Source organism: Myotis brandtii, unplaced genomic scaffold, assembly GCF_000412655.1.
Source record: "Myotis brandtii unplaced genomic scaffold, ASM41265v1 scaffold822, whole genome shotgun sequence".
NCBI lineage: Eukaryota > Metazoa > Chordata > Mammalia > Chiroptera > Vespertilionidae > Myotis > Myotis brandtii.
The window spans coordinates 705,789-733,451 of NW_005371333.1; the positions used below are offsets into that span (position 1 = coordinate 705,789).

General features: G+C 37.6%; 1 protein-coding gene across 7 annotated transcripts in view; it reads left to right on the top strand.

The window, feature by feature from the left end:
• The window catches only part of INPP4B (inositol polyphosphate-4-phosphatase type II B), a 484,095-nt gene that overhangs the window by 400,119 nt on the left and 56,313 nt on the right, over positions 1-27,663 (top strand). For all 7 annotated transcript variants that reach the window (XM_014531700.1, XM_005884189.2, XM_014531699.1 and 4 more), the window contains 7 exons: positions 1,199-1,355; positions 13,836-14,008; positions 15,557-15,680; positions 17,258-17,375; positions 20,797-20,937; positions 22,079-22,176; positions 27,315-27,427. In XM_014531700.1, coding sequence (XP_014387186.1) covers positions 1,199-1,355; positions 13,836-14,008; positions 15,557-15,680; positions 17,258-17,375; positions 20,797-20,937; positions 22,079-22,176; positions 27,315-27,427 — 924 coding nt within the window. The remainder of the gene's footprint in view (positions 1-1,198; positions 1,356-13,835; positions 14,009-15,556; positions 15,681-17,257; positions 17,376-20,796; positions 20,938-22,078; positions 22,177-27,314; positions 27,428-27,663) is intronic.

Here is a 27,663-nt window from a genome sequence, read left to right on the forward strand (position 1 = left end):
GAAGGAAGGAAGGAAGGAAGGAAGGAAGGAAGGAAGGAAGGAAGGAAGGAAGGAAGGAAGGAAGGAAGGAGAGCAGAATGCAATATTGCTTGCTTTTTAATTAAAATGCAGTTTCTCCCAACATGGACAACAAGAAGAGAGCTGACCCCTAGCTAGTTTGGCTCAGTGGATAGAGTGTCAGTCTGCAGACTGAAGAGTCCCCCGTTCAATTCCAGTCAAGGGCACGTACCTCGATTACAGGCTCCTGCCTGGCCCGGGCCCTGGTCAGGGCTCCTGTAGGAAGCAGCCAATCAATGCGTTTCTCTCACATCGCTATTTCTCTCTATCTTTCCTTCTCTTTTCCACTCTCTCTAAAAAGTAATGGAAAAATATCCTTGGGTGAGGATTAAAAATAAAGAAGAAGAAGAAAAAGAGAGCTGAAAATTTATCTCACATACAAATCCAATCTGGAAAATGAAGAGCAATCCTCTCCTCCCTTTTTCTTCAATAACAGAGTTCATTCCCATTAGCTGGAGACCACACTTTAAGAACTTCCATTTCCTGGAGAAGTCACATTAATAGAGACAGAAAGTACAATGATGGCTGCAAGGGACTGAAGGAGGAAAGAAAGAGTTCATGTTTAAAGGGTACAGAGTTTCAATTGGGCAAGATGCAAAAGTTCTGGAGATGGATGATGGTGATAGTCACACAACAATGTACTTAATGCCACTGAACTGTACACTTAAAATTGTAAAAATGGTAAACTTTGTGTATGTATTATAAAAATATAAAAAGAAAAACAGGAATTTCTAATGTAAGTGGTGAGCATTCTTTAAAAATAGTGCTGTGTCTTTGCTTTCTTACTAAGTATTGATAAGGAAAATGATAAGAAAATGATAATATATATCCAGTTTAAAACTTCATACTTTGAGCTCAATTATGGATTAATGTTGTATGGTAATTTATCATTGCTTTATGACAGAGAAAAAGAATCAACTAAATAAAAAGATTTATAACATTTAAATGTTGCTTTATTAAGAGAAAATGTATCTCTTGTGTATCCATGGTCTGACCAAATTAATGAGGGTATTAGAGCTAGTCACTCAGTCTGCATGGTCATGATGGTTTCTCTACTTGCTTCTCTAAAATGGATGCATCAGATTTTGTCTTATCTTGTTTTTGCAATAAAAATGTGTATTGATACTCATGCTCTTTTCAGGATAGGGTGTGGGCCAACGTGGGGAAGAGCCTGAACTGCATTATTGCTATGGTGGACAAACTGATTGAAAGTGATGGTGGTAGTGAAGACAGCTGTGGCAGCAGAGATGGAGAGCAGGACCTTTCTGTCGTGGACTCCATTAAAACTCATCCAAGGGGTAAGGGATCTTTTTTCTCCAATCATTGACTGAGTAAACAAAATGAGAAAGTCATGATAAAATGAGACAGAAAGAGAAGAGTCAATAGTGCCTTTGATGAAAGTGCTGATAGCACGCTTTTCCACCTCTCTGGCTTGGATGATGGAAGGCTACTTATCAAATTGCATCACAGTTGCGTTTTCAGAACTGCTTACAATGCTCATTTTTTTTTTTGGCTACATAACAACCTTGTCAAAGAAGAACAGTGTTTTCTTTTAAAGAATCCGACATAGTTTAATCTACTTTTATGCATTCCTACAAAATTTTATTAGGAAGAAAAACAAGCATCTGATCCTAAAACTCTTAGAAACTTTGAGAGATATCAGGACACAGTATCTCATAATCGTTCCTGAAAAGAATGCAATATGATAGATGAAATGCTTTTTGCCTCATTCTGAGGGATATTTTTTGTGAATAATTTCAGAAAGATATAAGAAGGTCTGATTCCATATAAGAATAATATGTTTGTGCATTATTCCAAAGACATATTAGTAAGTCTAGATTTTTATGGATGCATGTACACACGCATACACACATATACATATATATGCATACACATGTGGGTATGCAATGTGTGTCTATAGATAGACAGGCATATAGATAAATAATTTGAAATCTATGGCTTATTAGTAGGTTGACTAGCAAATATAATAATCAAAATTTCAACTGTAGTTTTGTCCCTATAAATGGCTTTTTTATTTAAATCTTTTAGGTAATTTGATTAATTTTGACAACAAAAAACAAGACAAACATCGGGGGGGGGGGGGGTTATGGTAATAAGAACTGCTGTGAGAGTTGCCCCAGCCCTTTTCCTAGATGTGTTAAGTGTTTGGAGAGAATAAACAATGTTGCCCTACCCTCTTCTTCTGCAATCTGCTTTTCCTCTCACTTTAAGAAAATGAGCTATAAAAAAATATGGGTGCTTACAATATTGCATTTGTTTTTCCAATTTGTTTTCCTGATTTTTCATTAGTCCCATTTTCATCAGGGGTTTAATTATGTGAAACATCAGTCTTTCAATTTTTTTTTTATTGTAGATGATCCTCATCTGCTATGTACATTGACATAGGTGGATAGTTTACACTAATGTTCTTTATGTTCAGACCTCCCTGGTTTAACTGTAATGGGGATTTTCTTTTTTTAATAATATCAGTTTCATTAGCTAATGAATCTAGTCCAGTTCCACAACTTTACATGAATCAGAATGAAAGCTTGTCATAATTCATATGATAAAAAAATCATATATTTCTATTTTCTTTAATTGAATATTTCTTGACTATTAACTATGAGCCAGACACTGTGATAGTCACACAACAATGTACTTAGAAAATGAAGTAAGGAAGCAGAATCCATTTTAGTGACTTGTTCTGCCCCTTGATAGGTTTTCAAGGCATAAGATTAATTTCTCAAATAGCCCAAAATTTATACCCAGCTCATACCTGGGGTAGAAAAGTCATTTACTTCATTTTTTCTTACAATTAATTGATGTAGAGTCAGTGAATTACCTAGAATTTATTGGAATGTATGATATGGTACATACTGATGGGCATTTGTTACATCATTTATTAGTGATTTGTTTCCTCATGTAGGTTTTGTTTTGTTTGTTTTTTCTTTATATATAAAGTTAAGTAAACATTTTTACTCAATTTCTGGAATTTTTCTTCTGTTAATTTATGTTTTATTTGGGATACATTTTGAAATCTCATAGGGTAAGTCACCCCTTTGACAGTCAGTTTTTCTTTCTTCATCACCAGCCTTTATTTTTACATTTTAGCTATAATTTGTGTTGGTTTTGCTAGTGTATAGCTAGCATGGTCAAACCGACAGTATTCCTAATTGTTACTACCTTTATCCACGTTTTATGTTCCTCTCTAACCTGCAATTTTCTTTTCAAGTTTCAGATTTTCCTTTTACAGTGTACTTAATAGTGTTTTAAATATGTGTTTTTGAAGGGTTTTCATTTGTTTTAGGTCCAGGATTTTGCCATATGTCTTACTCACTTCATACACTTCTTTTCAGAATTAATGCCAATAGTGCTGAAAGAAGTAAAAGTTTCTCTCTTGTTCTCAACACAAATAATAAAGTAACTGGTCCCAACATTCATGGTCATATGTATTTACATGTTTTCTTTATGAAAAAGATGGTCCTTTTAGTTTTTATACACTTAAACATTCTTATAAGCATCTATTGTATGCATAATACCACATGACTTCAATTTCATAATAAAGTAAGGACTCAAGGATAAAATCAGAAAATATTAGAATCTTAGACTACAGTGTGCCCTTAAAGATTCTGTAATTAGCTCTGCCAGTGAGGCTTTGTGGTTGAGCATTGAACTATGAACCAGCAGGTCACAGTTCTATTCCCAGACAGGGCACATGCCCGGCTTGTGGGCTCTATCCCCAGTAGGGGCTATACAGGAAGCAGCCAATCAATAATTCTCTTTCTTTTTAAAAAAATATATTTTATTGATTTTTGCCCAGCTTGTGGGCTCTGTCCCCAGTAGGGGTATACAGGAAGCAGCCGATCAAAATTCTCTTTCATCAATGATGTTTCTATCTCTATTCTTCTTTCCTCTCATAAATCAATAAAAATATATTTTTAAAAAGATTCTGTAATTAAACCTCCTAAATTATGCTAAGAAGCTTACCTACAGTGTCTCTGCCAATTCTCACCTAACCTGTGATACACATCTCTTCTCTTTCATCAATGATGTTTCTAGCTCTATCCCTCTTCTTTCCTCTCATAAATCAATAAAAATATATTTTTAAAAAGATTCTGTAATTAAGCCTCCTAAATTATGCTAAGAAGCTTACCTACAGTGTCTCTGCCAATTCTCACCTAACCTGTGATACACATCTCCACTGGTAGAAAACCATTTTTATTTTTTGAGTGGCAGATTCCAGATGATTGAAATGTGTTTCCTTTCACTTTACCCACTGGCCCAGATCTAATCCTCTGCCCCAAACAGGACAAATTTACTCCCCTTTTTCCACATTATCACATAACATATCATAAAGCGACCATCATGTCCATTTTTAAATTGCCACTTTTGGGGTCATTTTTCAAAGCAATAGCATGGAACACAGAGTGACACAGGAACACCACCTCCTTCCTTTTGGATACAATTCTATTAATGATATCTTAACTCACATTAGCTAGTTTGACCACCACATTATACTCTGAAGTCCACTTATATCCATAAATCTTGCTAAATTTGACCTATCTCTCAGGCTTCTCCAGATTCAAGTAATATTTAAGCACCCTGTGTGTTAGAAATTGTGAAATATTAGGGGCACAAGGAGATCAAGACACAGTCTATCTCAATTCTACTGAAAAGATTGATCTCTAAACCCATGACTGCAGCATAATACACTTTTCAGTACACTCTAATAAATACCTATTTCTTTCATCCATCACATCTACTGCCCTACCTAGGTTTATTTTATTCACATTTTATAAATATTTTCTGTCCATTCACAGAAGTAATGGATAAAAATGATGGGAAAACAGAGATAAAAACAGCTCTTTGAGGTACATCACTAGAAAAACTGTATGCATTGAAATACACTGATTAATCACTGCTCTTTGGGAATGTGTGTTCAACCATCTGTGTATCCATTCATCTTATTGCATGTCCTGTATTTCTTTTTTTCTGTCTTCAAAGAATATCAAGAAATGCCCCATGGAAAGACCAAATACCATAAGTCATTGAATACTTTTTCCTAATGTATCCAGCCATAAGCCCTAACAACATATGATTTGGCAGATTATTTTTTAATTCAAGTATAGTTGGGGTACAAAATTATATTACTTTCAGGTGTATGACATAGTGATTCCACATTTATATACTTTATGATGTGATCACCATACTAAGTCTAATAACCATCTGTCACCACACAGTAATTACAATACTAGGGGCCCCGTGCACGAAGGGTCCCTAGGCCTGGCCGGCGATCAGGGCCGATCAGGGCCTTCCTGTTGCTAGCCGCACCTTCCTTCCCCAGCTGCCAGCTGCCGGCCAGGGCATTTTTGTTCTGCGCTGCTCCCTGGTGGTCAGCGCATGTCATAGTGAGCGATTGAACTCCTGGTCTCAGGTTGAACTCCTGAGGGGACACTTTGCATATTAGCCTTTTATATATAGAGATTACAATATTATTAACTATATTTCCTGTACTGTACACTGTATCTCCATGGCTTACTTATTTGAATTTGGCACATGTTCTTGATATTATTAAGTGAATATCTTTAACATGTGTGCATATGTATGTATACCAACATGAAAATCATTATATTCCAGAACTTATACTCAAATTAGCAATTATTTCATACATATAAGAAATCTATTTTATTTTTTAAAGTGCAAAGATTCAAGCAGAGAGTATCATTTTTATCAAAGGGCTTAACTATTAATATTTTTGAATTTCTACACATGAAAATTTAGAATTTCATGAGAAAGAAACATGAATGAATCAAGTCCTTTAGAACCCATAGATCAGCAGGTAAAACAACTTTTTAAAGTACATTTACAAGTTTTAAAAAACCTTGGTAAAAAATAAGCAAAAGTGACCATGGATATCTTTATTGTAAACTTACAATTCCAATGATGATTTATATGATTACATTTTTGAATGTCTGCTCTTATCAGAAAAATAATGTTTCCCTTAAAATTGTTCAATGAACTATGATGTGACAAAACAACACTTGACTCAGAACCAAGATACTTGGTGAGTCCACAATTTATTTATTTGGCTACATGATCTTTGGCAGATCACTTAAATTCTCTGGACCTCCTTTTGTTGGTAAAATATATATCACCTGCAAAATTTTAAAATTGCTTCTAGTTCTAAAGTTTTATAATAATAAAGATGCCACATTATTTAAAGTTACTTTTTTCTTTCCTTTCAGGCATTTAACATATTTTATTTTATTTTTATTTTTTTATTGATTAAGTTATTACATATGTGTCCTTATCCCCACATTACCCCCCATCCCCCCCACTCATGCCCTCACCCTCCTGTTGTCTGCATCCATTGGTTAGGCTTATATGCTTGCATATAAGTCCTTCGGTTGATCTCTCCCCTTTACCCCCACCCTCCCCTACCTTCCCTCTGAGGTTTGATGGTCTGATTGATGCTTCTCATATTTTAATTGAACACCTACTATGAGTCAGGCACTATTCCAGACACTGGGGATACAACAATGAACAAGACAGATACAACATCTGCCCTCCTAAAGTGTATCTCCTTGCAGCAGAGAGACATTTAAAAAAAATAACATAAGAAATAGGGACATTATATAATATGTTAGTGATGACAAATGCTGTGGGAAAATTATACAGTGAAGTAAGAGGGCTTTAGACTATTGTTGGAGGGCAGGGGTTAAGGTTTAGTGGGCTAGTCAATGTAAGCTTCATTGAGAAGTTCCTTTTTGAGCAAAGACACAGGGGATAAGGAAGTGAGCCATGTGTACATGGAGGGAAGGCTATACTGGGTATAGAAGACAGTTAGTACACAAGTCCTAAGGCAGATCAGATATTTGCCTACCATGATCATGAAGTACTAAGGAAGCCTGTTTGATTTTAATAAAGTGAAGGGGAGGAGAAGATGAATTCAAAGAGATAACTTGGAGGAAGGATCATGTAGGCCCTTTGTCTTTTCTCTGAGAGAAAAAAAAAGCAATTGGAGAATTTTGAGCATAGAATTAACCTTATTTGATATAATTTTAACACCTAAGCTGTTATGTTGATATTGGACTATAGATGGAAAGGTAGAACCAAGTATAGACCAGTTAGAGGGCAAATGTAATTTTCTATGGGAGTCATCATTCCAGCATGGGAACGATCCAGTAACAAAGGAAATATTGACAATGTAGGAGGAAGGGGAGAGATTTGCTTGAGTGACACTCTTAAGTAGAGGAGAGGAAATGAGATCTGGTATACAAATTGAAGTTCCTAGCTACGGGAGTTTATGGGATTTCTCTTAGAAATAGGGGAGAAGGGGCAGGCTAGAAGAGGTCCATGGGGAGGAAAAAGAGGGATATGTAATACTTTCCATAATAATGATTAATAATAATAATAAATTCTTCTCAAACCAAAAAAGAAATAGGAGAGAAGGATTAGCATAAGAAACAAATGCAAGATAGGTTGGGAGACAGTGCATGATATGTAAATTACTTTATGATTGTTTTCTTTGTTGTTGTTTTTTTTTTTAAGATATAGCTAATATTTTGGGGGTTGCTTTAAAAATATTGCCTGGCCCTAGCCGGTTTGGCTCAGTGGATAGAGCGTCAGCCTGTGGACTGAAGGGTCCCAGGTTCAATTCTGGTCAAGGTCACATGCCTGGGTTGCGGGCTCGATCCCCAGTAGGGGGGCGTGCAGGAGGCAGTAGATCAGTGATTCCATCATTGATGTTTCTATCTCTCCCTCTCCTTTCCTCTCTGAAATCAATAAAAATATATTATAAAAATAAAAATATTACCTGTATTATTTAATTCTTTCAACACTTATAGGAGTAATTGTACACATTTAATGGGCAAAGAAGTAGAGTTGAAGTCACCTGTGTCCTGTCATGCCCACTCTAGTGGCAGAGTCCTGAGGTTACAGCTTTTATTAAGGCCGAAAGGCAAAATAAGCCCAATGCTTGCGAGTGGGTGACTCTTCCAGGTCCAGCATAACCCCCCATTCCACCGTGGTGCTATACCAAATACAGAGCTTGTTTGATTAATGGATTTAGTTCCTGGAAACTGTCTTAGCAGAATTTACTTAAAGCTTTCAACTTTGTGCTTCGAAATGAGAAATTTAGCCAGGATATCAGTTGATGCATTTCCTTTGCTATTTTTCTAAGAGGAAGACTGGAAAGTTTTATGACACTGTTTTCTCAGGCTGGCAGGGTTTAAACAAACAAGGTTTCTTTGACATGAGGAAGGGTTGCCTTTGTTCTTCTCATAGCAGCTTGTCTCCAGTTGAATAGTACACTCATACTTTCATACATCCAGAAGGTTCAGTGGACACAATGAGGAGTACATTTTAGATACATGTGTGTCCTTTGTGTGACTACCCTTGGCACCTTTAAGACTGCCCTGAGGTAGAGGTAAAGGAAGGCACAGCATAACTCCAGGGTTACAATAAAGCTTGTCTCCCTACAGAAGACCCATTATTTGCAGATTTGGTCTTGCATCTTAGCTTTTGGCTCATCTGCTCATATATACTCTGCACCTTCCTCCTTCTCTCCCACCCCTACGTACCTCATCCCCTATCCCTGCTATGGTGACTGCCCACCTAGCTTTCCATTGTTGTTTTTTGTTTGTTTGTTATCTTTTCTCAGAGCTTCAGACTCAACAATTACTTTCACTTTATTCATCCTTTTCCAAGTTCTTGAATCATTTCAGCCCCTTCCTGCCCCCTGCTATCCCCCCTTACGGGCCCTCCAGTCATTTTAAGGCACTTGTTTATGGCATTTGGCATCATCAAACCAGGCGCCCCTCCAGACTCTGTTCCTACAAAGCCTCACTTTCAGGTGCTCACTGCCTGCAGGCCATCAGCTTCCCTGAACTCCCTTCACTGAGAACATTCTTAAAGTGTTCAGCAAAAGACACAACCAGGAAAACATAATCTTCTCACCAGAGATGTACTCTCTTTTCTCTTCTCTCTTCACTCTTCTCAATGTGTTTTGTCACTGTCCCATCTTTTATAGCACTAACCAAACTTGCTGATATTGTAGGTATTATTTTATACCTCTTACCTTCCATTCTACATTTTAACCTCCTTGAGGGCAGAGGCCATGAGTTATAAGTACTAGTGTCACCTACAGGACCTCATAGCTGGGAGGTTCTATTTGCCTAACAAATGAGTGTATTTCTTGTGGTGGCAGTGAAAAAAGGGAGAAAAAGTGACATAAGGAAGATAGGTTAGCATTTGTTAACAAAAGATATATGCAGATTGATTTTTTAATTATCCTGGACCAGAGCCAGGAGATGGATGATGAAGATGGGCAAGGGGTAGGGAGACTTAGCGGAGGATATTCTGAGTGACCAGGGAGGATATTCTAGGCATTAAGCCTCAGCAGGTGCTTTCCTTCCCCTGTTGTCTGGGTTAACCTCGTTTCTGTGCTCCATAACCCCGGGACATGTTCAGACACTGGAGGCCTTGTATGAGCAGGTTCCATGACCAAAGTTGGCCACATTATATTATACTCATACAAAGAAGTTTAGCTATAAGGTATAAGGAGAGGAAGCCTTAGCATTAATTGACCCCTCTAGTTATGATGTTCATGTTGTAAAATCATACCTGAAAGACAGGGCCTCTCTGAGAGGGGCACATAGGCTGCCATATCAGGTGTGGCATAGGACACAGGCCCTTCGTGAACCCACCGGCGTTGTTCTGTGCAGCCTGAGTTCTGGGCGTTATAGAAAAGCCCTGTTGGCTGTGGGTTTGGTCTCTTCTTCTCACAACCTTGGAAATGTTATCACCCTCCTTACAGGCCATTCTAATCGCCAGGCATCACAGTTCATCATCTCCTTAACTCAGGTGAAACCTCAAAGCTGGACTCATTTCTGATCTCTTTTCATAAAGATTAATGGGCGTGCAATTTTTTAGCTTCTCTTTTTTTTTCTATGTCTGGAAAGTTGTGATAACAAAAACAACAGTGGCTACAGGCTTGTTTGAAGTTAATTATTTTAAATGAGCAAAGGAGACCAAGCACCTGAGAAGAAAATGGCTCAGGAATTGGAAGGAAAGCAGTATGCCCTGCTCCAGTTGGTTGGTATTTGGCTCTTTTATTTTTCTCCTGAGTACCATAAGTGCCGTTGAGCTCAGAGGACTCGAGCATCCTGTGCGGGAAATAGATGGTGTGTGGAGGAGGTGAGGGGCGCCCGCAGTTGTTCTCTGAATCCTTCAGTAAGCTTCACTTGGCGACATTATAGAAACAGTCAAAGGCTGGAAAACAAGCTCCACTTGGCCAGCTGCCAGCACACTTCACAAAGCCCAGGAAAAGCTCAGCGAAGCCACGCACATTTTGTTTTCCTGAGCAAAGACTCTGCTTGTTGCTGTCAGGGTTAAGGAGTTTCAGCAAGTTTATATACAGACAATAAAACGTGCTTTTTTGTATTTTCCTCTGTCACTGAAAAGAGCCCAGTGATAGAATCAGAAAGGATGGGGCACTTAGATGCCAAATGGACCAATAAGCTCCTGGAGAGGTGTTGGTGCAGTGACAAAACGGTGGGATGTGTGTGTGTGTGTGTGTGTGTGTGCGCGCGCGCGCACGTGCGTGTAAAATCTTACCTGAAACTCGACGAAACTAAGCTCAGAAGCGTGGACGTGTGTGTTTCAGGATTTCCTACTTTGACTAAACAGGACAGAATGAACACCATCTTCATCCCTATTAGGAAATGGCTTTATCATGAGGACAATGTAAACACCATGTCAGTTGTGACGTATGGAGAGACAGGAAGGTGAGGGGGAAGTGACAACAGTGTCAGGACTATCAACAGCTGCAGCGTTTCTCTTTTCCCCAAAAAAATAATTTTCAGGAGAGAAGTAAAGCATTTGCTGTTTCTTTGTGAGGGTGATTTGGCTGCTCATTGGAGCAAAAAGGCCATTTATGACCTGACCGGGGCCTTTCTTTGGCCTGACATACCATGTTGTGTTTATTTCAGAGCTGGAGAGTCACACTGCGTGGATAGCAACAGGAAACAAACCCAGAGTCATTGCAATTTGCATTTGCTAGTGCGGTTTTTCTTTAGCTGCTGAACTTTGTTTCTTTTCTAGGGAAAAAACACACCTATTTTTAGCTCTCATATGCTTCTCCAAAAGAAACTGACTACTATCCTTAAGACATTCTACCTTGCTGAAAAGCTTGTAATATTCTCATTCATAATTAATGTTTTCCTATACTGTCATTTTCCTTAAATTTTAGCCAAAAAAGTGTATATAATTATAGTAAATGGAGATACTAGAATATTGTGTACCAAACAAGTATTTAACAATGCTCTTAGGTGTAGAATAACAGCATATTTCTCTTTCTATATTCCAGGTTTTCAGTTTTATTCTAGTAGGACTAGAAATCAGACTTTCTTTTTAAATATCTGATTGCAATTAAGAATCAACTGATCAAATATGTGTGAGAATAGATTTAGAAATGAATTTAAAAATTATCCTGATGCTAATGGAGAAATCTGTGATGATTCCTCTTTTAAAGACCTTCAAAAAAGAAAACCCAACAGCCATGTTTAACTTGAGCTGTCACTTGGTATCTAACAAGGGGAAAAGGTAGAACAAGTAAATTTTAGATTATCTCACTAGAAAGAGAAATCTGCTCAAATTCCATGGCCAAGATTGTGACCACTTAACACAGGATAGCATGATTCAAGGTGCCTACACAATATACATGGTTCTGCTTGGTAACCATGCATGTGCATAAAGAAGTTTAAATCAGTTGCTTGAATGGAGTGACAAAGTGGTCCTGCTTCAGCCTGAGGAAGCAGCGCCACCTGCTGCTTGAGCTTTAGTTTATGGTTGAGCATTCTTTAATAGAAACTGATCTTTACAGACCTAAGCACAAAATGTTGGTCTATTGTTATCTTTTAAGATTTACATTGGAGTCAATTTATTGAAATATTTGTTTTTTTTATGTGTGTGTGTGTGTGTGTGTGCATGTTTTAGTCTATACATTCATATTGAGAACAATTATTAAATAAAAGAATGGGAGAGAGAATAGGAGAGAAAAGAATATAAATATGAAAAAAATGGGAATATAGAGTATTCCTTCTTGGTGTCTTTTATTCTGAAACTAAGTGATGTTGTCCATTTGCTTTTTTATGTGTAGTAATCACATAAGAATCAAAAGATAACCAAGTTTGTTTAAATTGAACCATTTTTCATATTTTATCCTAGTCTGCCCAAAAGTGAGTCCTTTATTAAATGATTACAGATTTATTAGGCTTTCATTGAGTTCCCCTTTCTCTAGTGTTTGTATTCAGAGCATAACACTTAATTATACAATATTTTAAATAACTCCCAATGTTCCTAATGTATTTTTGTTATAGCATCACATAAGCATTTACAAGAGCATATCTTTTTATTAAGTTGAGGTCATTAGTTACCCTTCCAACCATTTTGGTTTATTTCATTTAGTGTATTACACCACAACATAAATAAGTGACAGTAGACATGGAACAATAGTGATTTTTTAAAATAGTGATTATGATTTTTTTCTCATTCCCTATAACTCTCCCAAGGTCTTAACTGCTACTGACCACTGACATTAATTATGGTGAAACTTACACTTCCATGCTGAGAATCTGTATCATTTCAGATCCTGATTCATAATTAATTTTCAACATACACTCATTTCTTTAAATCTGTCATACTTTATATATATATAATTGATTTCAGAGAGGAAGGGAAAGAGATAGAAAGACAGAAACATCAATGATGAGAGAGAATCATTGATTGGCTGCCTCCTGCACATCCCCTACTGGGGGGGATTTAGCCCCAAAACCCGGGCATGTGCCCTTGGCCAGAATCAAACCTGGGACCCTTTAGTCCCCAGGTCGACACTCTATCCACTGAGCCAAACCGGCTAGGGCAATTTATTTATATTTTAATAGGATGTCACACAACCCAGAATTTGTCATTTTTGTTATTTGTTAGGGCTTTGATTTTCTAACACATTGAAAATCATATCTATGTCACATGCCAAAGTCATAATTTTATAATTGAAACATATTTAAAATCTAGGCACACGAAAAGTACAGAGGGTTCCAATTTTGTATCTTGGTTTGAAGAGCAATCTGCTCAAATTCCAAAAACTGTCAAAAACATGATTTTCTCATGCTTGTCCTTATCTTGAAAGGCTTTTGTTACATATTTTTTAACATTCAATGGAAACTGATTGAATACCTGTTATATGTTAGAAACTATAGTAAGTTCTGGAGGTTTGGTAATTAAAAAATCAATCCCTTGTCCTCAGTGAGCTCCCTTTCTTGCTGAGCAATAGTGCATAGATAGTTCTAGAACAGTGACAGAAAGTTGCTATGGGCAGGAAAAGAAGTGGAACTCAACTCAAACTTTGGTAAGTGGATTATGTGACTTATGCTAGTTAGGGGGAAATCCTGTAAGAGAGAAATCCTGAATTGAGCCTACAAGTAAACTAAAGTGTTTGTCAGGAAGGGAAGTAGAGGAAAGGTGTTCCAGGTAGAGACAAGATTTGCAGAGACACTGAGATGAAAGAGGACAAGTATTAGGAAACGTGTTGTTCAGTTTACTAAGACTGTTCATCCGGCGATCAGAGGATATATTTCAATTGGAGATCTTCTAACCTAAGCTTTGTGAATCTTTAATAATATGTATAACTTGACTGAGAAAAACAACAAATTGGTTCTATCTTGCAAGACCTTCCGTCATTTATCCCACTGTTTTTACACCTTTTTCTCCCCTCCCAGAGGACTGGTATGAACAGTTGTACCCCCTCATCCTTACCCTGAAGGACTGCATGGGGGAAGTGGTGAACCGAGCCAAGCAATCCCTGACCTTCGTACTCCTTCAGGAACTGGCCTACAGCTTGCCCCAGTGTCTGATGCTGACTCTGAGAAGGGACATCGTCTTCAGCCAAGCAGTAGGTGCCCCTTGTGTTGTGAGCACAGCACCATGCTGGGTTGTTCGCTGCTATCATTGGTGAAGACAGGGGTCTCCCCTGGGCAGTTTTATTTTTAAAGGGATTCTTTCCTGATAGTTTTGGTACCCAGTTTTTCTTATTCATAAGTAGAGGCCTGGTGCACGAATCTGTGCACTGGTGCGGTCCCTCGTCCTGACCTGCATGCACCCTCTTGCAATCCGGGACCCCTCAGGGGATGTCGGAGAGGTGGTTTTGGCCTGATCCCTGCAGGCCAGGTCAAGGGGCCCAACTGGTGCACGAATCCATGCACCGGGCCTCTAGTATGCATATAAGATCTTTGGTTAATCTCTTACTGCCCTCCTCCCTCCCCTCTTCCCTCTGAGATTCATCAGTCTTTTCCATGTTTCCATGCCTGTGCATTGAGCCCACTCGTGGTCATTGCGCATCATCATAGCTGGCCGGTTGGCCGGTCACTTAGGCTTTTATAGATAGATAGATAGATGGATAGATAGATAGATAGATAGATAGATAGATGATAGATAGATAGATAGATAGATAGATAGATAGATAGATATGAACAAAACAGTTTATAAGATCTTAGTGTTTATTTCTTCAGAGGTGGCCAAGTCTCTGAAAGGTAGATGTAGAAATTTCAGAACAGAGAGTCTGTGAAGGAAAGGGTCACCCATGCTATCATTGTATCATGCCTTGGGGTCTCTGTACAGAGCACAGTGGAAGGAAAGGGATAGTTGCCTTGCACTGCAGGTGGCCAGCTAGGACGGGCAAAGGGGCCTGTTTGCAACCCACTATTTATACAGCTCCTTCATGGATTCCAGGATGGGGCCTCATTATGGTCTCTTCTTTTGTTTAGAAAATAAATTTGCCAGCAGGAAGGCTTGAACGGGGGGTTTGACAGGAGCACCTCCTTTGCGTACACCCAACCAGATTCCATGACACCAAGGCCGGCCTCCATCACAGTGGCTATGAGGGGGCCTTCTTCTCCCCTCCTCCCTCCGCCCCATGAGTTTTATAGACAGCCACAGGGAGGGAGAGAGACAGAAGGCCTCTCTTTCTAAACATTTAAGACGAATGGAGTATTTTAACCAAACTGCCCCTGTCATGGATGCTCCAGTGACAAATGGAGCTATGTGCTCTGACTGATACACATTTCCTCATTGAGTATTTTCAATGATTCTATGAAACAAGTAGTCGTCTATTCTGTATGTGCAAAAGGTATTTTTTAAAATAATAATATGTGTACATTTTAAATAACTTCTAATTGTCTTACTGCTGGAAATGGTAGAGACAGGATTTATAGTCATGTCAACCTGACTCAGAGCCCATGCTCTTTCCTCTTTCCCAATGCTGCCTGCCCCAAGCCTTACTTGATCAAAGACTGCCAACTGGTTTCAACATAGATATATAAATAGAGTTTTGTTATATGTACTTGAGATTTTTTAATTAAATCTCTGATGCCTCAGAAGTCTTCAATATTTTTTAATTAAAGTTTGCTGACCCCCATCAATTTCTTCAATGATTTTTTTTTAGCTTGCTGGATTGGTCTGTGGTTTTATCATCAAATTACACACAAGTTTGCATGACCCTGGCTTCCTACAGCAGCTTCACACGGTGGGATTGATAGTACAATATGAAGGACTGTTAAGTACATACAGTGAGTATGGATGGTTGGTGCATGTGAAAGTCATACTCCTCTTCATAGGATATTTGGTCCTTGGATTCCTCAGTTAAACATAAAAATGAAAGTAAAACTTTATTGCATCAAGCATTCCAGAAGTAATGTAACTTTTCATTCCTTGCATTCACTTTGTAACTGTACTCCCCTCCATTATGTTATGAAAATAGAATTATAAATTATTTCATAGTGGAGACCTAAGCAGCCATCTGGCTTTTTAATAGAAAAGGCTCTTTGCCAACATAGTTTCAAGAACTGTATTTTTAAAGTCCAACCCTCTAATACCTAGAACTGCACTGTTCAATTCGTAGCCTGGTATGGCTATTGAGCACCTAAAATTTATCTAGTTCAAATCAGTATGTATAAGACACGTATACCAGATTTAACAACTAGTTAAAAAAAAGAGTTTTATATTAATAACTATTTTATTTTGATTATATTGATTTATCAATGGAATTATGTTTTAGAGATATTGAGTTAAAATAAAATATATTATTAAAATGAATTTAACCTTTTTATTTTAATCTTTTAAAATATGACTACTGAGCCCTGGCTGGGCAGCTCAGTTGATTAGAGCATCCTCCTAATACGCCAAGGTTGTGGTTTGATTCCCCAGTCAGAGCACATACAAGAATCAAACAGCGAATGCATAAATAAGTGGAACGACAAATTGATGTTTTTCTGTCTCTCTTTCTCTCTTTCTTTTCCTCTCTCTCTGAAATTAATAAATAAAAAGATTTCTGACTATCAGAAAATGGAAAATTACATATGTGGCTCACATTCTATTTCTATTGGGCAGTGCTGATTAGAATGGTACTTGATTACCTCCTTCTTAGGCTTTATTTGCCAGTGTATTGAGATATAAAACTAGCATGAGCCTAGGTAGGATCTTCAATTCAGCCATTTCTATTATTTCTAGAAATCAAATATCAGTCCTGCCAATGGAAAGAACCTGCAGGACACTTTGTTTCACAGAACAGTCAAAACATCGCTGCTGCCTCCCAGCAAATGAGCACATTCTTCCTTCCCTCAAAGGGCCCGTGAACTGCTGGAGTCCGTTGGCATGGCTCTTATTTCACTGATGAAAACTTTCAGCCTCTGAGGAAAAGCATTGAGAATGGATTTGTTTCATTCAGAAACTCCTTTACTAAAATGCTAGAACAAATCCCAGCAGTGAGGTAGACTACCCAGGGACACTTTCTTCAAATAGAGTGCTTGTGCCTGGCTGGTGTGGCTCAGTGGTTGAGCATCAACCAATGAACCAGGAGGTCACGGTTCAATTCCCAGTCAGGGCACAAGTCTGGGTTACAGGCTCAATCCCTAGTAGGGGGTGTGCAGAAGGCAGCTGATCAATGACTCTCTCTCATCATTGATGTTTCTATTTCTCTCTCCCTCTCCCTTCCTCTCTGAAATCAATAAAAATGTATTTTTTTAAAAATAGTACACTTGTAGCTTTGCGCAGTGGCAGTATCGTAGCCAATGAGGTTTATCCGAGGCGCGATTATTGCTAATTGAAAAATAGTACACTTGTAACCAGGCTCCTTTCTCTCATTTAGGTGATGAAATCGGAATGCTGGAGGACATGGCTGTTGGCATTTCAGACTTGAAGAAAGTTGCATTTAAAATAATTGAAGCCAAATCCAATGATGTCTTGCCAGTTATAACAGGGAGACGGTAAGTGGTGCCCATTTCCCAAAGACCAAGCTTTGTTAGATACAGTGGGGCCTTGACTTACGAGTGTCCCGACTAACGAGTTTTTTGAGATACCAGCTGTCTCTTGGCTGATTTTTTGCATTGAGTTGACAGAGTAATTTGAGTTAATGAGCTCTTTAACGAGCTCGGTCTCCGAACGAATTAAACTCATAAGTCAAGGCCCCACTGTATTTGAATTGGCTCTTGATGAAGGAGCTGAGGAGAAGTAAGGTTTGCTCTGGAAATTTTTTTTCTCTCTTTCCCTTGTTGGTGAGAAATAAATGTAGGTGACATGATAGGGGGAGATCTTTAAAAACTCCTAGAAGTCTCCTGACTGTAAATTGTACTGTAGTGAGGTGAGTATGGCATTGCTTCTCCGTGAAATATGAGGACTTCAAAATACCAGCTTGCACGAAGAGAATATTTTCCTCTTTATTACTATCCAGTGTAAAGCTCTGGATATTTTTACTTTTGCTAGAATCATTTGGTTAATAGCATCATAATTCTTGAGATGACTTCATATTAAATTCTGTTAAAGGCAGCAACATTTTAGAAAAGATGTGTTTCTATATCAGGGGCATATGCCACCATTTTTCTTAATTATTTTTGACAATTCACTCCCAGACTGAGATTTCTGAGAATGGCTTTAAATAAATAGCTTCGAAGGTCAGCATATGATAGGCAGAATATCAGAAATAATTAAGAAGATGATGCTGTGTAGTATAGAGCTCCAACAGAAAAATTATATCCTATGGTAAATCATTTCAATCAGAAGTCCTCCAAGTTTTAACCATTCTGCTGTTAGCGCTTTTCAATGCTTCCTGAGGTTATTTGAAATTTGAAAACATTTTCTGAGCACAGTGAATAAATATGAGGGTACTATAATAGACAGAGTCCTGCTCATGCTAGAGAGAGATGAAGAGGAGACTAAGTAAGTTCAGGCTAATCTTGTTTTCTTGACTTTAGTAAACGTCTGATAATTTTGTGTGATGGATGACTTGAGGTGGTTGAATGAAAGGTGGCTACTTATACATAAAGAAACAGCACATTCTCATAAAACTAAATATTTCATGTGCTAACTAATGCTTAATTTACCATTCATTGGAAGAAAGAGGAGTAAAATTGCTCATGCATATACCTGGAAAATAGTACCACTCTATAATACTTTAAAAATTATTATCAAAAGGGAGAAACAGGTATTTTTATCACAATGTATGAGGGGAGCTTACCAGGCCATTTTATATAGACAGAGTACAGGATGCTGTTTCTGAGGGGATTCTTCAGGCTGTATCTAAATTCAGAAGTCGTCATACAGATGTGGACTTCTAGAATGGCTAAGTGCACAGCTTGGCAGATCCTCTCTTCAGAAAGCAACATTACAAATGGACTGAATTGTCTAAGATGGTCCTCTTAGGACTAAGGGAATATTGCACACACAAATTTAGAAGCATTCATTGATGGAAAACTCGTGAGCATTGGGATAAGACAGTTGGAGTCTGTGACCTTGTTGCCAGGTTGCTTCCGGCAACCCCAGCTCTATTTGCACAACATTACCAGAGGAAGATAGCCCATGAAAACCAGCAGTTTCATTACCAGAGGAGGGGGCTGACAATTCGGATTGGAAATCAGAAAAAAGTACACTCCTGAAAAGTTGTCAGAAACAGTGGTGATTTAGATCATTTTATTCACAATAGCATCAAAAAGGAATAATTACATGGGACTAAATTCAACCAAGTACTCCAAGAACTGTACACAGAACACACAAAACATTGCTTAGAGAAATTAATAAGATTCAATAAGTGGAAAGACAGTCCATGTTCACAAATTAGAATTCTCAATATTGTTTAGATGGCAATTCTCCACAAATTGAAATCTCGGTTGTATTTTTTTGTAGAAATTGGCAATCTAATTCTAAACTTTACATGAAAATACAAAGAACCCATAAAACCAAAAACACTTTTATAAAAGAAGAACAAACTTGGAGGACTTATACTTTCTGTTTTCAAAACTAACTATAAAGCTACAATAATCAAGATCATGTAGTACTGGCATAAGTATATACAGATAGATCAGTGGAACAGAATGTAGAGTCTAGAAATAAAGTATTACCTTTAGGGTCAGTCAATTTCAACAAAGGTGCCAAAACAAATCAATGGAGAATCTTTTCCAAAAATGTTGCTGTGATAATTGGTTAGCCACATGCATAGGAGAAACTACAGAGATTTCACAAAGAAATTCTTTGATTGTCCTGTGCTTGTTTTCCAAATACGTGTATTACAATCCCAGCAGTCTATATGGTTCTGGAATCACATGGATTTTCCTAAATTCTGGGTAAAACTCTCTCTATTTCTATATTCAATTCACACTGCATCAGAAGATGTCAAGTTTCAAAACATACAAGTAGATATTCATGGTGACCATATTTTATTAATCCTAATTTAAATTTCAACACTAAACACTACGAGTAGTGTTTTTGTTTTTGTTTTTATTTTTTTAATGTTTATTGTTGAAAGTATTACATATGTCTGCTTTTTTTCCCCACTGACCCCTTCTAGCCTGCCCTGCCCCCTGCCTCAGGCCTTCACCACATTATTGTCTGTATCCATTGGTTATGCATATATGCATACAATATTACATATGTCTGCTTTTTTTCCTCACTGACCCCTTCTAGCCTGCCCTGCCAGCCCTGCCTCAGGCCTTCACCACACTATTGTCTGTATCCATGGGTTATGCATATATGCATACAAGTTTTTGGTTCATTTCTTCCCACCCACCCTCTGAGATTCGATAGTCTGTTAGGAGTATTTTTTAATGGAAATTTCCAATTTCCAAAAATATCCACCTGTGATATGCTAATGTTGCAAAATAATAAGGAACTCCCAATGGTTAGCCTTAAATAATGAAACTATTACATTTGCATCAGGCCATCACAAAGAGGGAGGTTCATCAATAATAATATCAGGCCATAATTGTTAAAAATGTTATAAATTATTTAGCTTCTTAGATTTACCATATTAAGAAATATATCATGAATTACTTTGTTGTTCTTGATATCAGTTGGGTTTTTAAAATAACTAAATCAATAAAACAAATATTGAGGTTCTTATGCACATACCACTGATACACAACAATGAACTGAAACTCTCTTCCTTTCCTAAAGGAACTCGGAACAATGGAGAGAAATCAAACACGTAAACAATCCTTTATACCAAGTAATTTAGTGCAGAAGTGAATGAAACGAGTATTGAATGAATTAATAACAGAAAATAAGCAGATAGCAGCCACAAACCTAAATCAGTGCTATATTCCAACTGTTTTATTGTTTGCTTCCAATGAATTTAAAATAACATAAAAACGAATGAAATAAGCAAGGCTTCCTCTCTTTATCCTTCACTTGCTTCAGTGAACATTACGTGGTGGAGGTGAAGCTTCCAGCGAGGATGTTTGAGACTCTACCTCTGCAGATCAAAGAAGGGCAGTTACTTCACGTACATCCCGTACTTTTTAACGTCGGAATCAATGAACAGCAAACTCTTGCTGAGAGGTAAGCTTCAGGTATAAGATTGATATTCAGGTTTTCTTTCTATTTATTTTTTAATTTCTTTTTAATTACAGTTTATATTAAATATTATTTGGTATTAGTTTCAAGTGCACTAGAATAGTGGTTAGAAAATCATATATTTTTGAACTAGTGTTTGCCCTGATATTTCCAGTACCTACCTGGCACCATACTAAGTTGTTACAATATTACTAACTATATTCTCTATGCTGTACTTTACATCCCCATGATTATTTTATAACTACCAATCTGTACTTCTCAGTCTCCCAACCTCCTTCCCACTGGCAATGCTCAGTATGTTCTCTGTATGAGTCTGTTTCTATTATAGACAGACAAGTAGGTTTTTAGTTTAAAGCAGGGGTGGGGAATCTCTGGCCCATGGGCCATAGAAGGCCTGTAAAATCATTTGGTTGGGCCCTGCAAAGGCATTAGGGGTGAGTTAATTAAATGTTTGACCAAATATAGCGGGCTAATTTTTAAGTTGAGATTTTGGTATGACTCTCGAATGATGTTAGAAATATCTAAATGGCCCTTGGCAGAAAACAGGAAGATTGGAGGGATAAAAAGAGAGAAGAAAGTTATCTATATCTTAGAGATATAGCCTTACAGAGGTGGGGAGACTAACATTAAGTGAATATCAGTTACGTACAAGTACAGGGGCTGGTGTTTTAGACTTGATATTTCATTCAAGTTTATATTTGGTGATTATGAAAATATTTTGGTGTGTCAAGGGGATTGATGGAATGACTCAGGGCCAGTGGTGACTGGGATGTTTTTGAAATCACCATTGTGCAACATTTCTGAAAAAAAGGAGACTCCTGCCCTGACCAGTGTGGCTCAGTTGGTTGGGCATTGTCCTGTGTGCCGTGACATTGCTGGTTTGATTTCATGCCCATGCTGTGGGTTCCATCCCCAGTAGGGGTCATGCAGGAGGCCCTGATCAATGTGAAGCTCTCACATCAATGTTTCTCTCTCTTCTCCCTTCCTCTCTCTCTCTCTAAAAAAAAAAAAAAAAAGGAGAGTCCTTAGGCAACTTTAGCCATCTATTTAAAAAGGAAATATAAAATGTGTTCCTTTCAGGTGCTATTTTATGACTTATTACTGTTTTCTTTTTTCTCTTTTTTAGGTTTGGAGATGTTTCTTTGCAAGAAAGTATTAATCAGGAAAATTTTGAACTTCTAAAAGAATATTACACGATATTTATGGAAAAGATGCCTCCTGATTGTAAGTCTGAGAGTTATAGAAAACAATAATAATTGCTTGATTATAAATCTTCAGGAGAGGTCGGATATAGAGGTCAATGGAAGAAAGAAGCATGTGCAGGTGATGTGAGAGCAATTTTGAGATTCTCTGAACCAACATAGCTGATTGCCAAGGTGGCATGGTCCACACCTGCCTCGTTACCTTGATGTGTCTGGCTGGTCATGCTAGGACATTGTCAGTGCCACTGGACAATACCAAAAGTAAAAATAAGGAACTTATCATTAGAAATCTCAGTTGAGTCCAATAGAAATTTTGTGTCATTCTTAACCATGTAAAAGACTTTAGTAAAGGTTTAGGTTTTTTATTTATAAGCTACATCAGATGCATCATGCATATCCAAGGAGAAAATCAGATAGAATACAACTTCTATAGGGGATATAAAGTGATATAAAATAAGGAACCAGTTTATCACATATACTTACTGCAATATTTATGTGAAAAACTATTAAGGCATCTAAGCCTATAGAAATATGTTTTACACCTGTGGGTTCTTCTTTTATTTTCTTTCCCTCCCTCCCTCCCTCCCTCTTCTTTCTTTCTTTCTTTCTTTCTTTCTTTCTTTCTTTCTTTCTTTCTTTCTTTTCCATTGTTCAGTTCCACAGTTCTTTTTTTTTCCCATAAAATTAAGCACATAGCATTTGAGCAGTCCAAAGTCAGAGAATCAAGAATGTCTTTGAAGTTCATCCATAAGTACTATAAATATGTTGGGATATTGAGGTATTCACAATGATAAGATATCAGGTTTTAATAAAGTAAGAAATATTTTCATATTTTTAACCAAAAGTTGTAATAAAAGTCTACCTGTCACCGTATCACTCGCACTCTGTTCACTGATCTCTATTCTGACACTTAGTTTGAACCATCTTAGGTGGCGGAGTGTTTAGATCTTTTCATAACACAGTGACTCTTGCCTTAAAATATCATAATGGCATATGTATACCCATGTGTACATGCGTAGTTAGAAAATTTCACCTGCAGTTTTATTTTATTTCACATACAATATTTTAATGCCAAAATGAAATTTAGTACAGGGAAATTCTTTGGTAGCCAGCATACTTATAAAGTTCAAATTTGTTAATTACTTGAAAACTTTAGTTTTTTTATATCATTTTTTGCATTAGTAATTAATGGGAAAGGGGTTTATTTGAGCCAAGTATGGAGATCCTAAGAATGGAAAAGCCATTACCTGTAAATCTTTGCTGTCTTCATCTGAATCGAGAAGTAAATATCTGAAACTGGTGCCGGAACTGTTGACAACAGGGAGGTCTGTTTTCTCTATCTAGGTACTACGTGCTGTGGATTTCTCCTTCCACATCTTTGAATAGTGATGTAGCTCTCAGACAGTTGTTCTCTCTGCCTTGACTCTAAGGCACACTAAACTATCAGGATGCACTTCCCTTCACATCCTACCTGGCCTCTTTGACCAACTGCAGAGACTCTGGTGGGGCAGATATGAGTGCTTCTCTCTCTTCTTGCTCTGATCTTCCCATTGGGTTACATGATCTCAGAAACCTTTCAAGGCCCCTTTCATGCCCACCTAGATCATTGAGACACCTAAATTTGGGGTTAGCAAATAATAAAATAAAATAAAGCACTTCTATAAATCGCTAGCACAAACTATTCCATGTTTTAGAGTCACCATCACATTTGCTATATGATTTGGAACAAATGTGATAGTGATTTGGTTGGACGAAATGCTTCTTTCTCTATCCTTTAAATGAGGAGTAAGCAAGTATTAGTTTATCATCTCAGACCTCTCTGTTGTCTCTTGATAATGTCCATTTCTTGCACTTTTCCCAAACAAAGGAGAAGGGTATTGTCATCCAGGTCTATTGGAATGCTTCCACTAGTTGAGTCTGTGTCAGCCCTATTAGGGAGGGCTGCCTGGCCCTGTGAGCTAAGAAGGAAAAACACCCAGGGCCCTTTGTGAGCTGAATATTGTAAACTACCTTTACAATATTTCATATCCCTGCCCAATATATAATGGGTTTAGTGGCTCCGCAATATTAAAATGATTTCCCCCACCCCATTTCATTCCTCTGCTACTCCTAGTGTTGACACTGTCCCTTTGTGACTCAAGGATGGCTGCCATGAACTGTTCCCATTCTCAGCCAAAGAGCTTTTCTTCCCCTTTGCGTTTTACAGGGTCCTGAGCCTCCCTCACCTGGAACATCACAGGTCACTTGCATACATACCCCTGCAACAATTGCCCAGGTCAGAGTCAAGTTCTGACTGGCTTAGATTTAGATGCACATCCCTGAACTAGTCCTGATTTCAAGGGTGATGGAATTGTATCGATTGACTTCAGAGTGAGAATGTGATTGATCCCAAGTAGATTTTATGCCTGCTATGCAGTGGGAAGTGAGTGGAACAGGTGCTGGGATTCATTTCCATTTCATCTGAGACTCTGACAACTTAAAATAATTGACAATGAGGGGATGGATGAGGCTATTGCCTTGGCCTCATTAGTGTTACAGTTCGATCAGCTGAGAGTTCACAGTCCTATTCCTGTTCATCGCTCAACAGCCTGTCTTTGGTTCAGGTCAATGTCCGATTCAGAACTCTTGTTGAAGAAGCCCCGTTTGACGAAACAAGGAGAAAGGGTGTACTCCAAAGTGCATGTGTACTTGGCTCTTCTGTTCCGTTGTGAGGCTGTGGGAGTCAGTCCCTGGGTTTGTGAATGTTCTTGATCGTGATCACTGTGTGCACCTGTGTGTGTGTAAGAGCACGTTTTCTACTTCGGATAAATTCTGAGAAGCTTGGCATCCTATCCGAGGCTATGAACTCTCTTAAGAGCTATGAATGTCTTCCTCTGTTTTTCAGAGTTGACACATAATTTAATGATGTAGCCTCTTCTGCCAAGACTTTTATTAATTGTTTTCCACTGCAAGTCAATTAAACTTGACAGGGTTCTTGTCCTTATTTTGCAGTTGAGAAAATAGGGACAGAGGGTTAAGCAACTTGCCCAAGACCACACATCAAAGTTGGAGCAAGATTTGGCACTAGAAATCACTTTTCTAGAATTTTGGCTGGGTGTTTTCTTTAAAAACAATTATGAAAGTTTCAATCAAACAAACAAAAAACAGATCATCAAATAACAAACACTAGGGAACTAATCTTCAGCCTCACAGATTTTGTAGGAAAGAAATATTTTCAGTTAAAGGGGAAGCCCTGTCTGGTTTCCATCTCTAACCCTCCTGCCTCTGAGCAAATCAATACCCTGAATTTGGTGTTTTGCATTCTCATACACATTCTTACTCCAAATGTATGTAACCATAGAAAATATGGTACAGCTTTGCACATTTAACTTTATATTATTGCTGTTATCTTATATGAATCCTGCTATAATTTGCAATTTTTACTCAACATGTTTTGTATATATTTATGATGATACATACAGCATTTATTTATTTTACCTATATATGACATTACAGCACGATGTAGCAGTTTACTGTTCTCTCTTTGAAATTTAAATTTTTAAAAAATATTAAGCAAAGCAATGAACATTTTTGTACTTTCACCTTTTTTATTACATTATTCAACCCCATTTGAATAAAGAATATTCCTATGGAGATAGGCATAGAGATTAGTTGCTCTCAGTTTGTTGTTAGAGGAATGCAGGAGTGAGGAGCAAAAAGCAAAACTTATTGGCTATATTTACATTTTAGGAGACTGATTTTCAGACTAAAACCAATCCATGTTCTATTGATACCATGATTTTCAGTGGCTATGTAAGGCTCTATCATTATATCTTCAAAGCTCATCTATTAATCTATAAACTAGTCATTACTTATGATACTTCTTTCAAGAACCAGATCTGAGTTTCTGTGGCCTGCAAGATTTTTGTCATGTTGAAAAAAACTTGGCAGCAAGTAAAGTGTTGGATTGATAGGGATGTGCTCTGAATAAGGCAAGTTTTATCATGACAGACATGGAAATAGTGACTTGAAAACTGTAAGCACATCAAAATGATCCCTTCTAAAAAGCATGCAATGGGGAGAGGGGGTGAAATTACAAGGAACATCATGACTGTCTATGCTAGAGCACTATCCTTATGGGCAAAGGATAGCCATTTGGTTTATATTTAGGAGGTGTATAGATGGTTTAAAATGGCTGATTAAAAATATCTCCATGTCAACAATGAAACTAAATTATTTTGAAAAATCATTATGCTTTATTCTGGAGTCTCAGAATTCTGAAGAAGCTGGTCCATTGTGTTAAGATGATTGCTTTTTAATACCCATAGTTAATTGTGAAGACACTAGCACAGATTTGGGGAAAATTAATTACTGGCATAGGAGTTGGGAGACTAGGTTTTTTATTTGACTCTGCCTCTGACTGTGAACCTTGTGAAAAAATCTCCTAAGAATCTTGACATGAGGTTGCCTTAAATCAGTGTTTTGCAGAGTTTTTATATTTACCCCATATAGTCTCTTGATTCAGACTAGCTATTCAGTAATAAAAAATGGAAGGTTATATCCATCTATGCCATGCTTTGATTGAAGCAGTCATCATCATTAAGAATGTATTTCTTGCCCTGGGCGGTGTGGTTCAGTTGGTTGGTGCTTCATCCCATACACCAAGAGGTGGTGGGTTTGATTCCTGATTGGTGTTTCTCTCTCCCTCTTCCTTCTTCTTTCTCTCAAATCAATTTTTTTTAAAAGAATATTTTTCTTGTTCGTATACAGCGGTTCTCAACCTGTGGGTCATGAACAATCAAAATATATCCTGCATATCAGATATTTACATTATGATTCATAACAGTAGCAAAATTACAGTTACGAAGTAGCAACGAAAATAATTTTATGGTTGGGGGTCACCACAACATGAGGAACTGTATTAAAGTGTCGCAGCATTAGGAAGGTTGAGAACCACTGGTATTATATGAGACTAGTTGACATTACCACAATTATACAGAATAGGGAAACTGAGGCATGTGTCTAAGTAAAGAATAAAACTAGAGGATTAATAAGTATGATTATCCTTACATAGTCTGCTCCAAATAACATTTGTTGTTATCGATTGCATTTGCAAATATATTGAGGAAAATTTTGTGAGCAGCTTAATACTGTTTCTTTTTCTTCTCCTTTTTTTTTCAGACATTTCACATTTTCATGAACAAAATGATTTAAAAGGATTATTAGAAAATCTCCATCAAAATATCCAAGCCAAAAAGAGGAAGAACGTAGAAATCATGTGGCTGGCTGCAACGGTAAGCACTGTCCTGTTAGACCTTACTCACTGTCACCGTGAGGACCAGCAATCAATATTGGGTGTCTACTCGATAGGGGCCAACATTTGCACTCTGAGTTACCAGATGTCATCTTCCATTGTCTAGGAGATAAAGCATTGTCATAGTGCTATCAGTAGACTAGAACACAAATTGGAACGAGATAAACTCAATGAGAAAGAATCCTTCTCATTGGCTTTTCTCACAAATCTTGGATA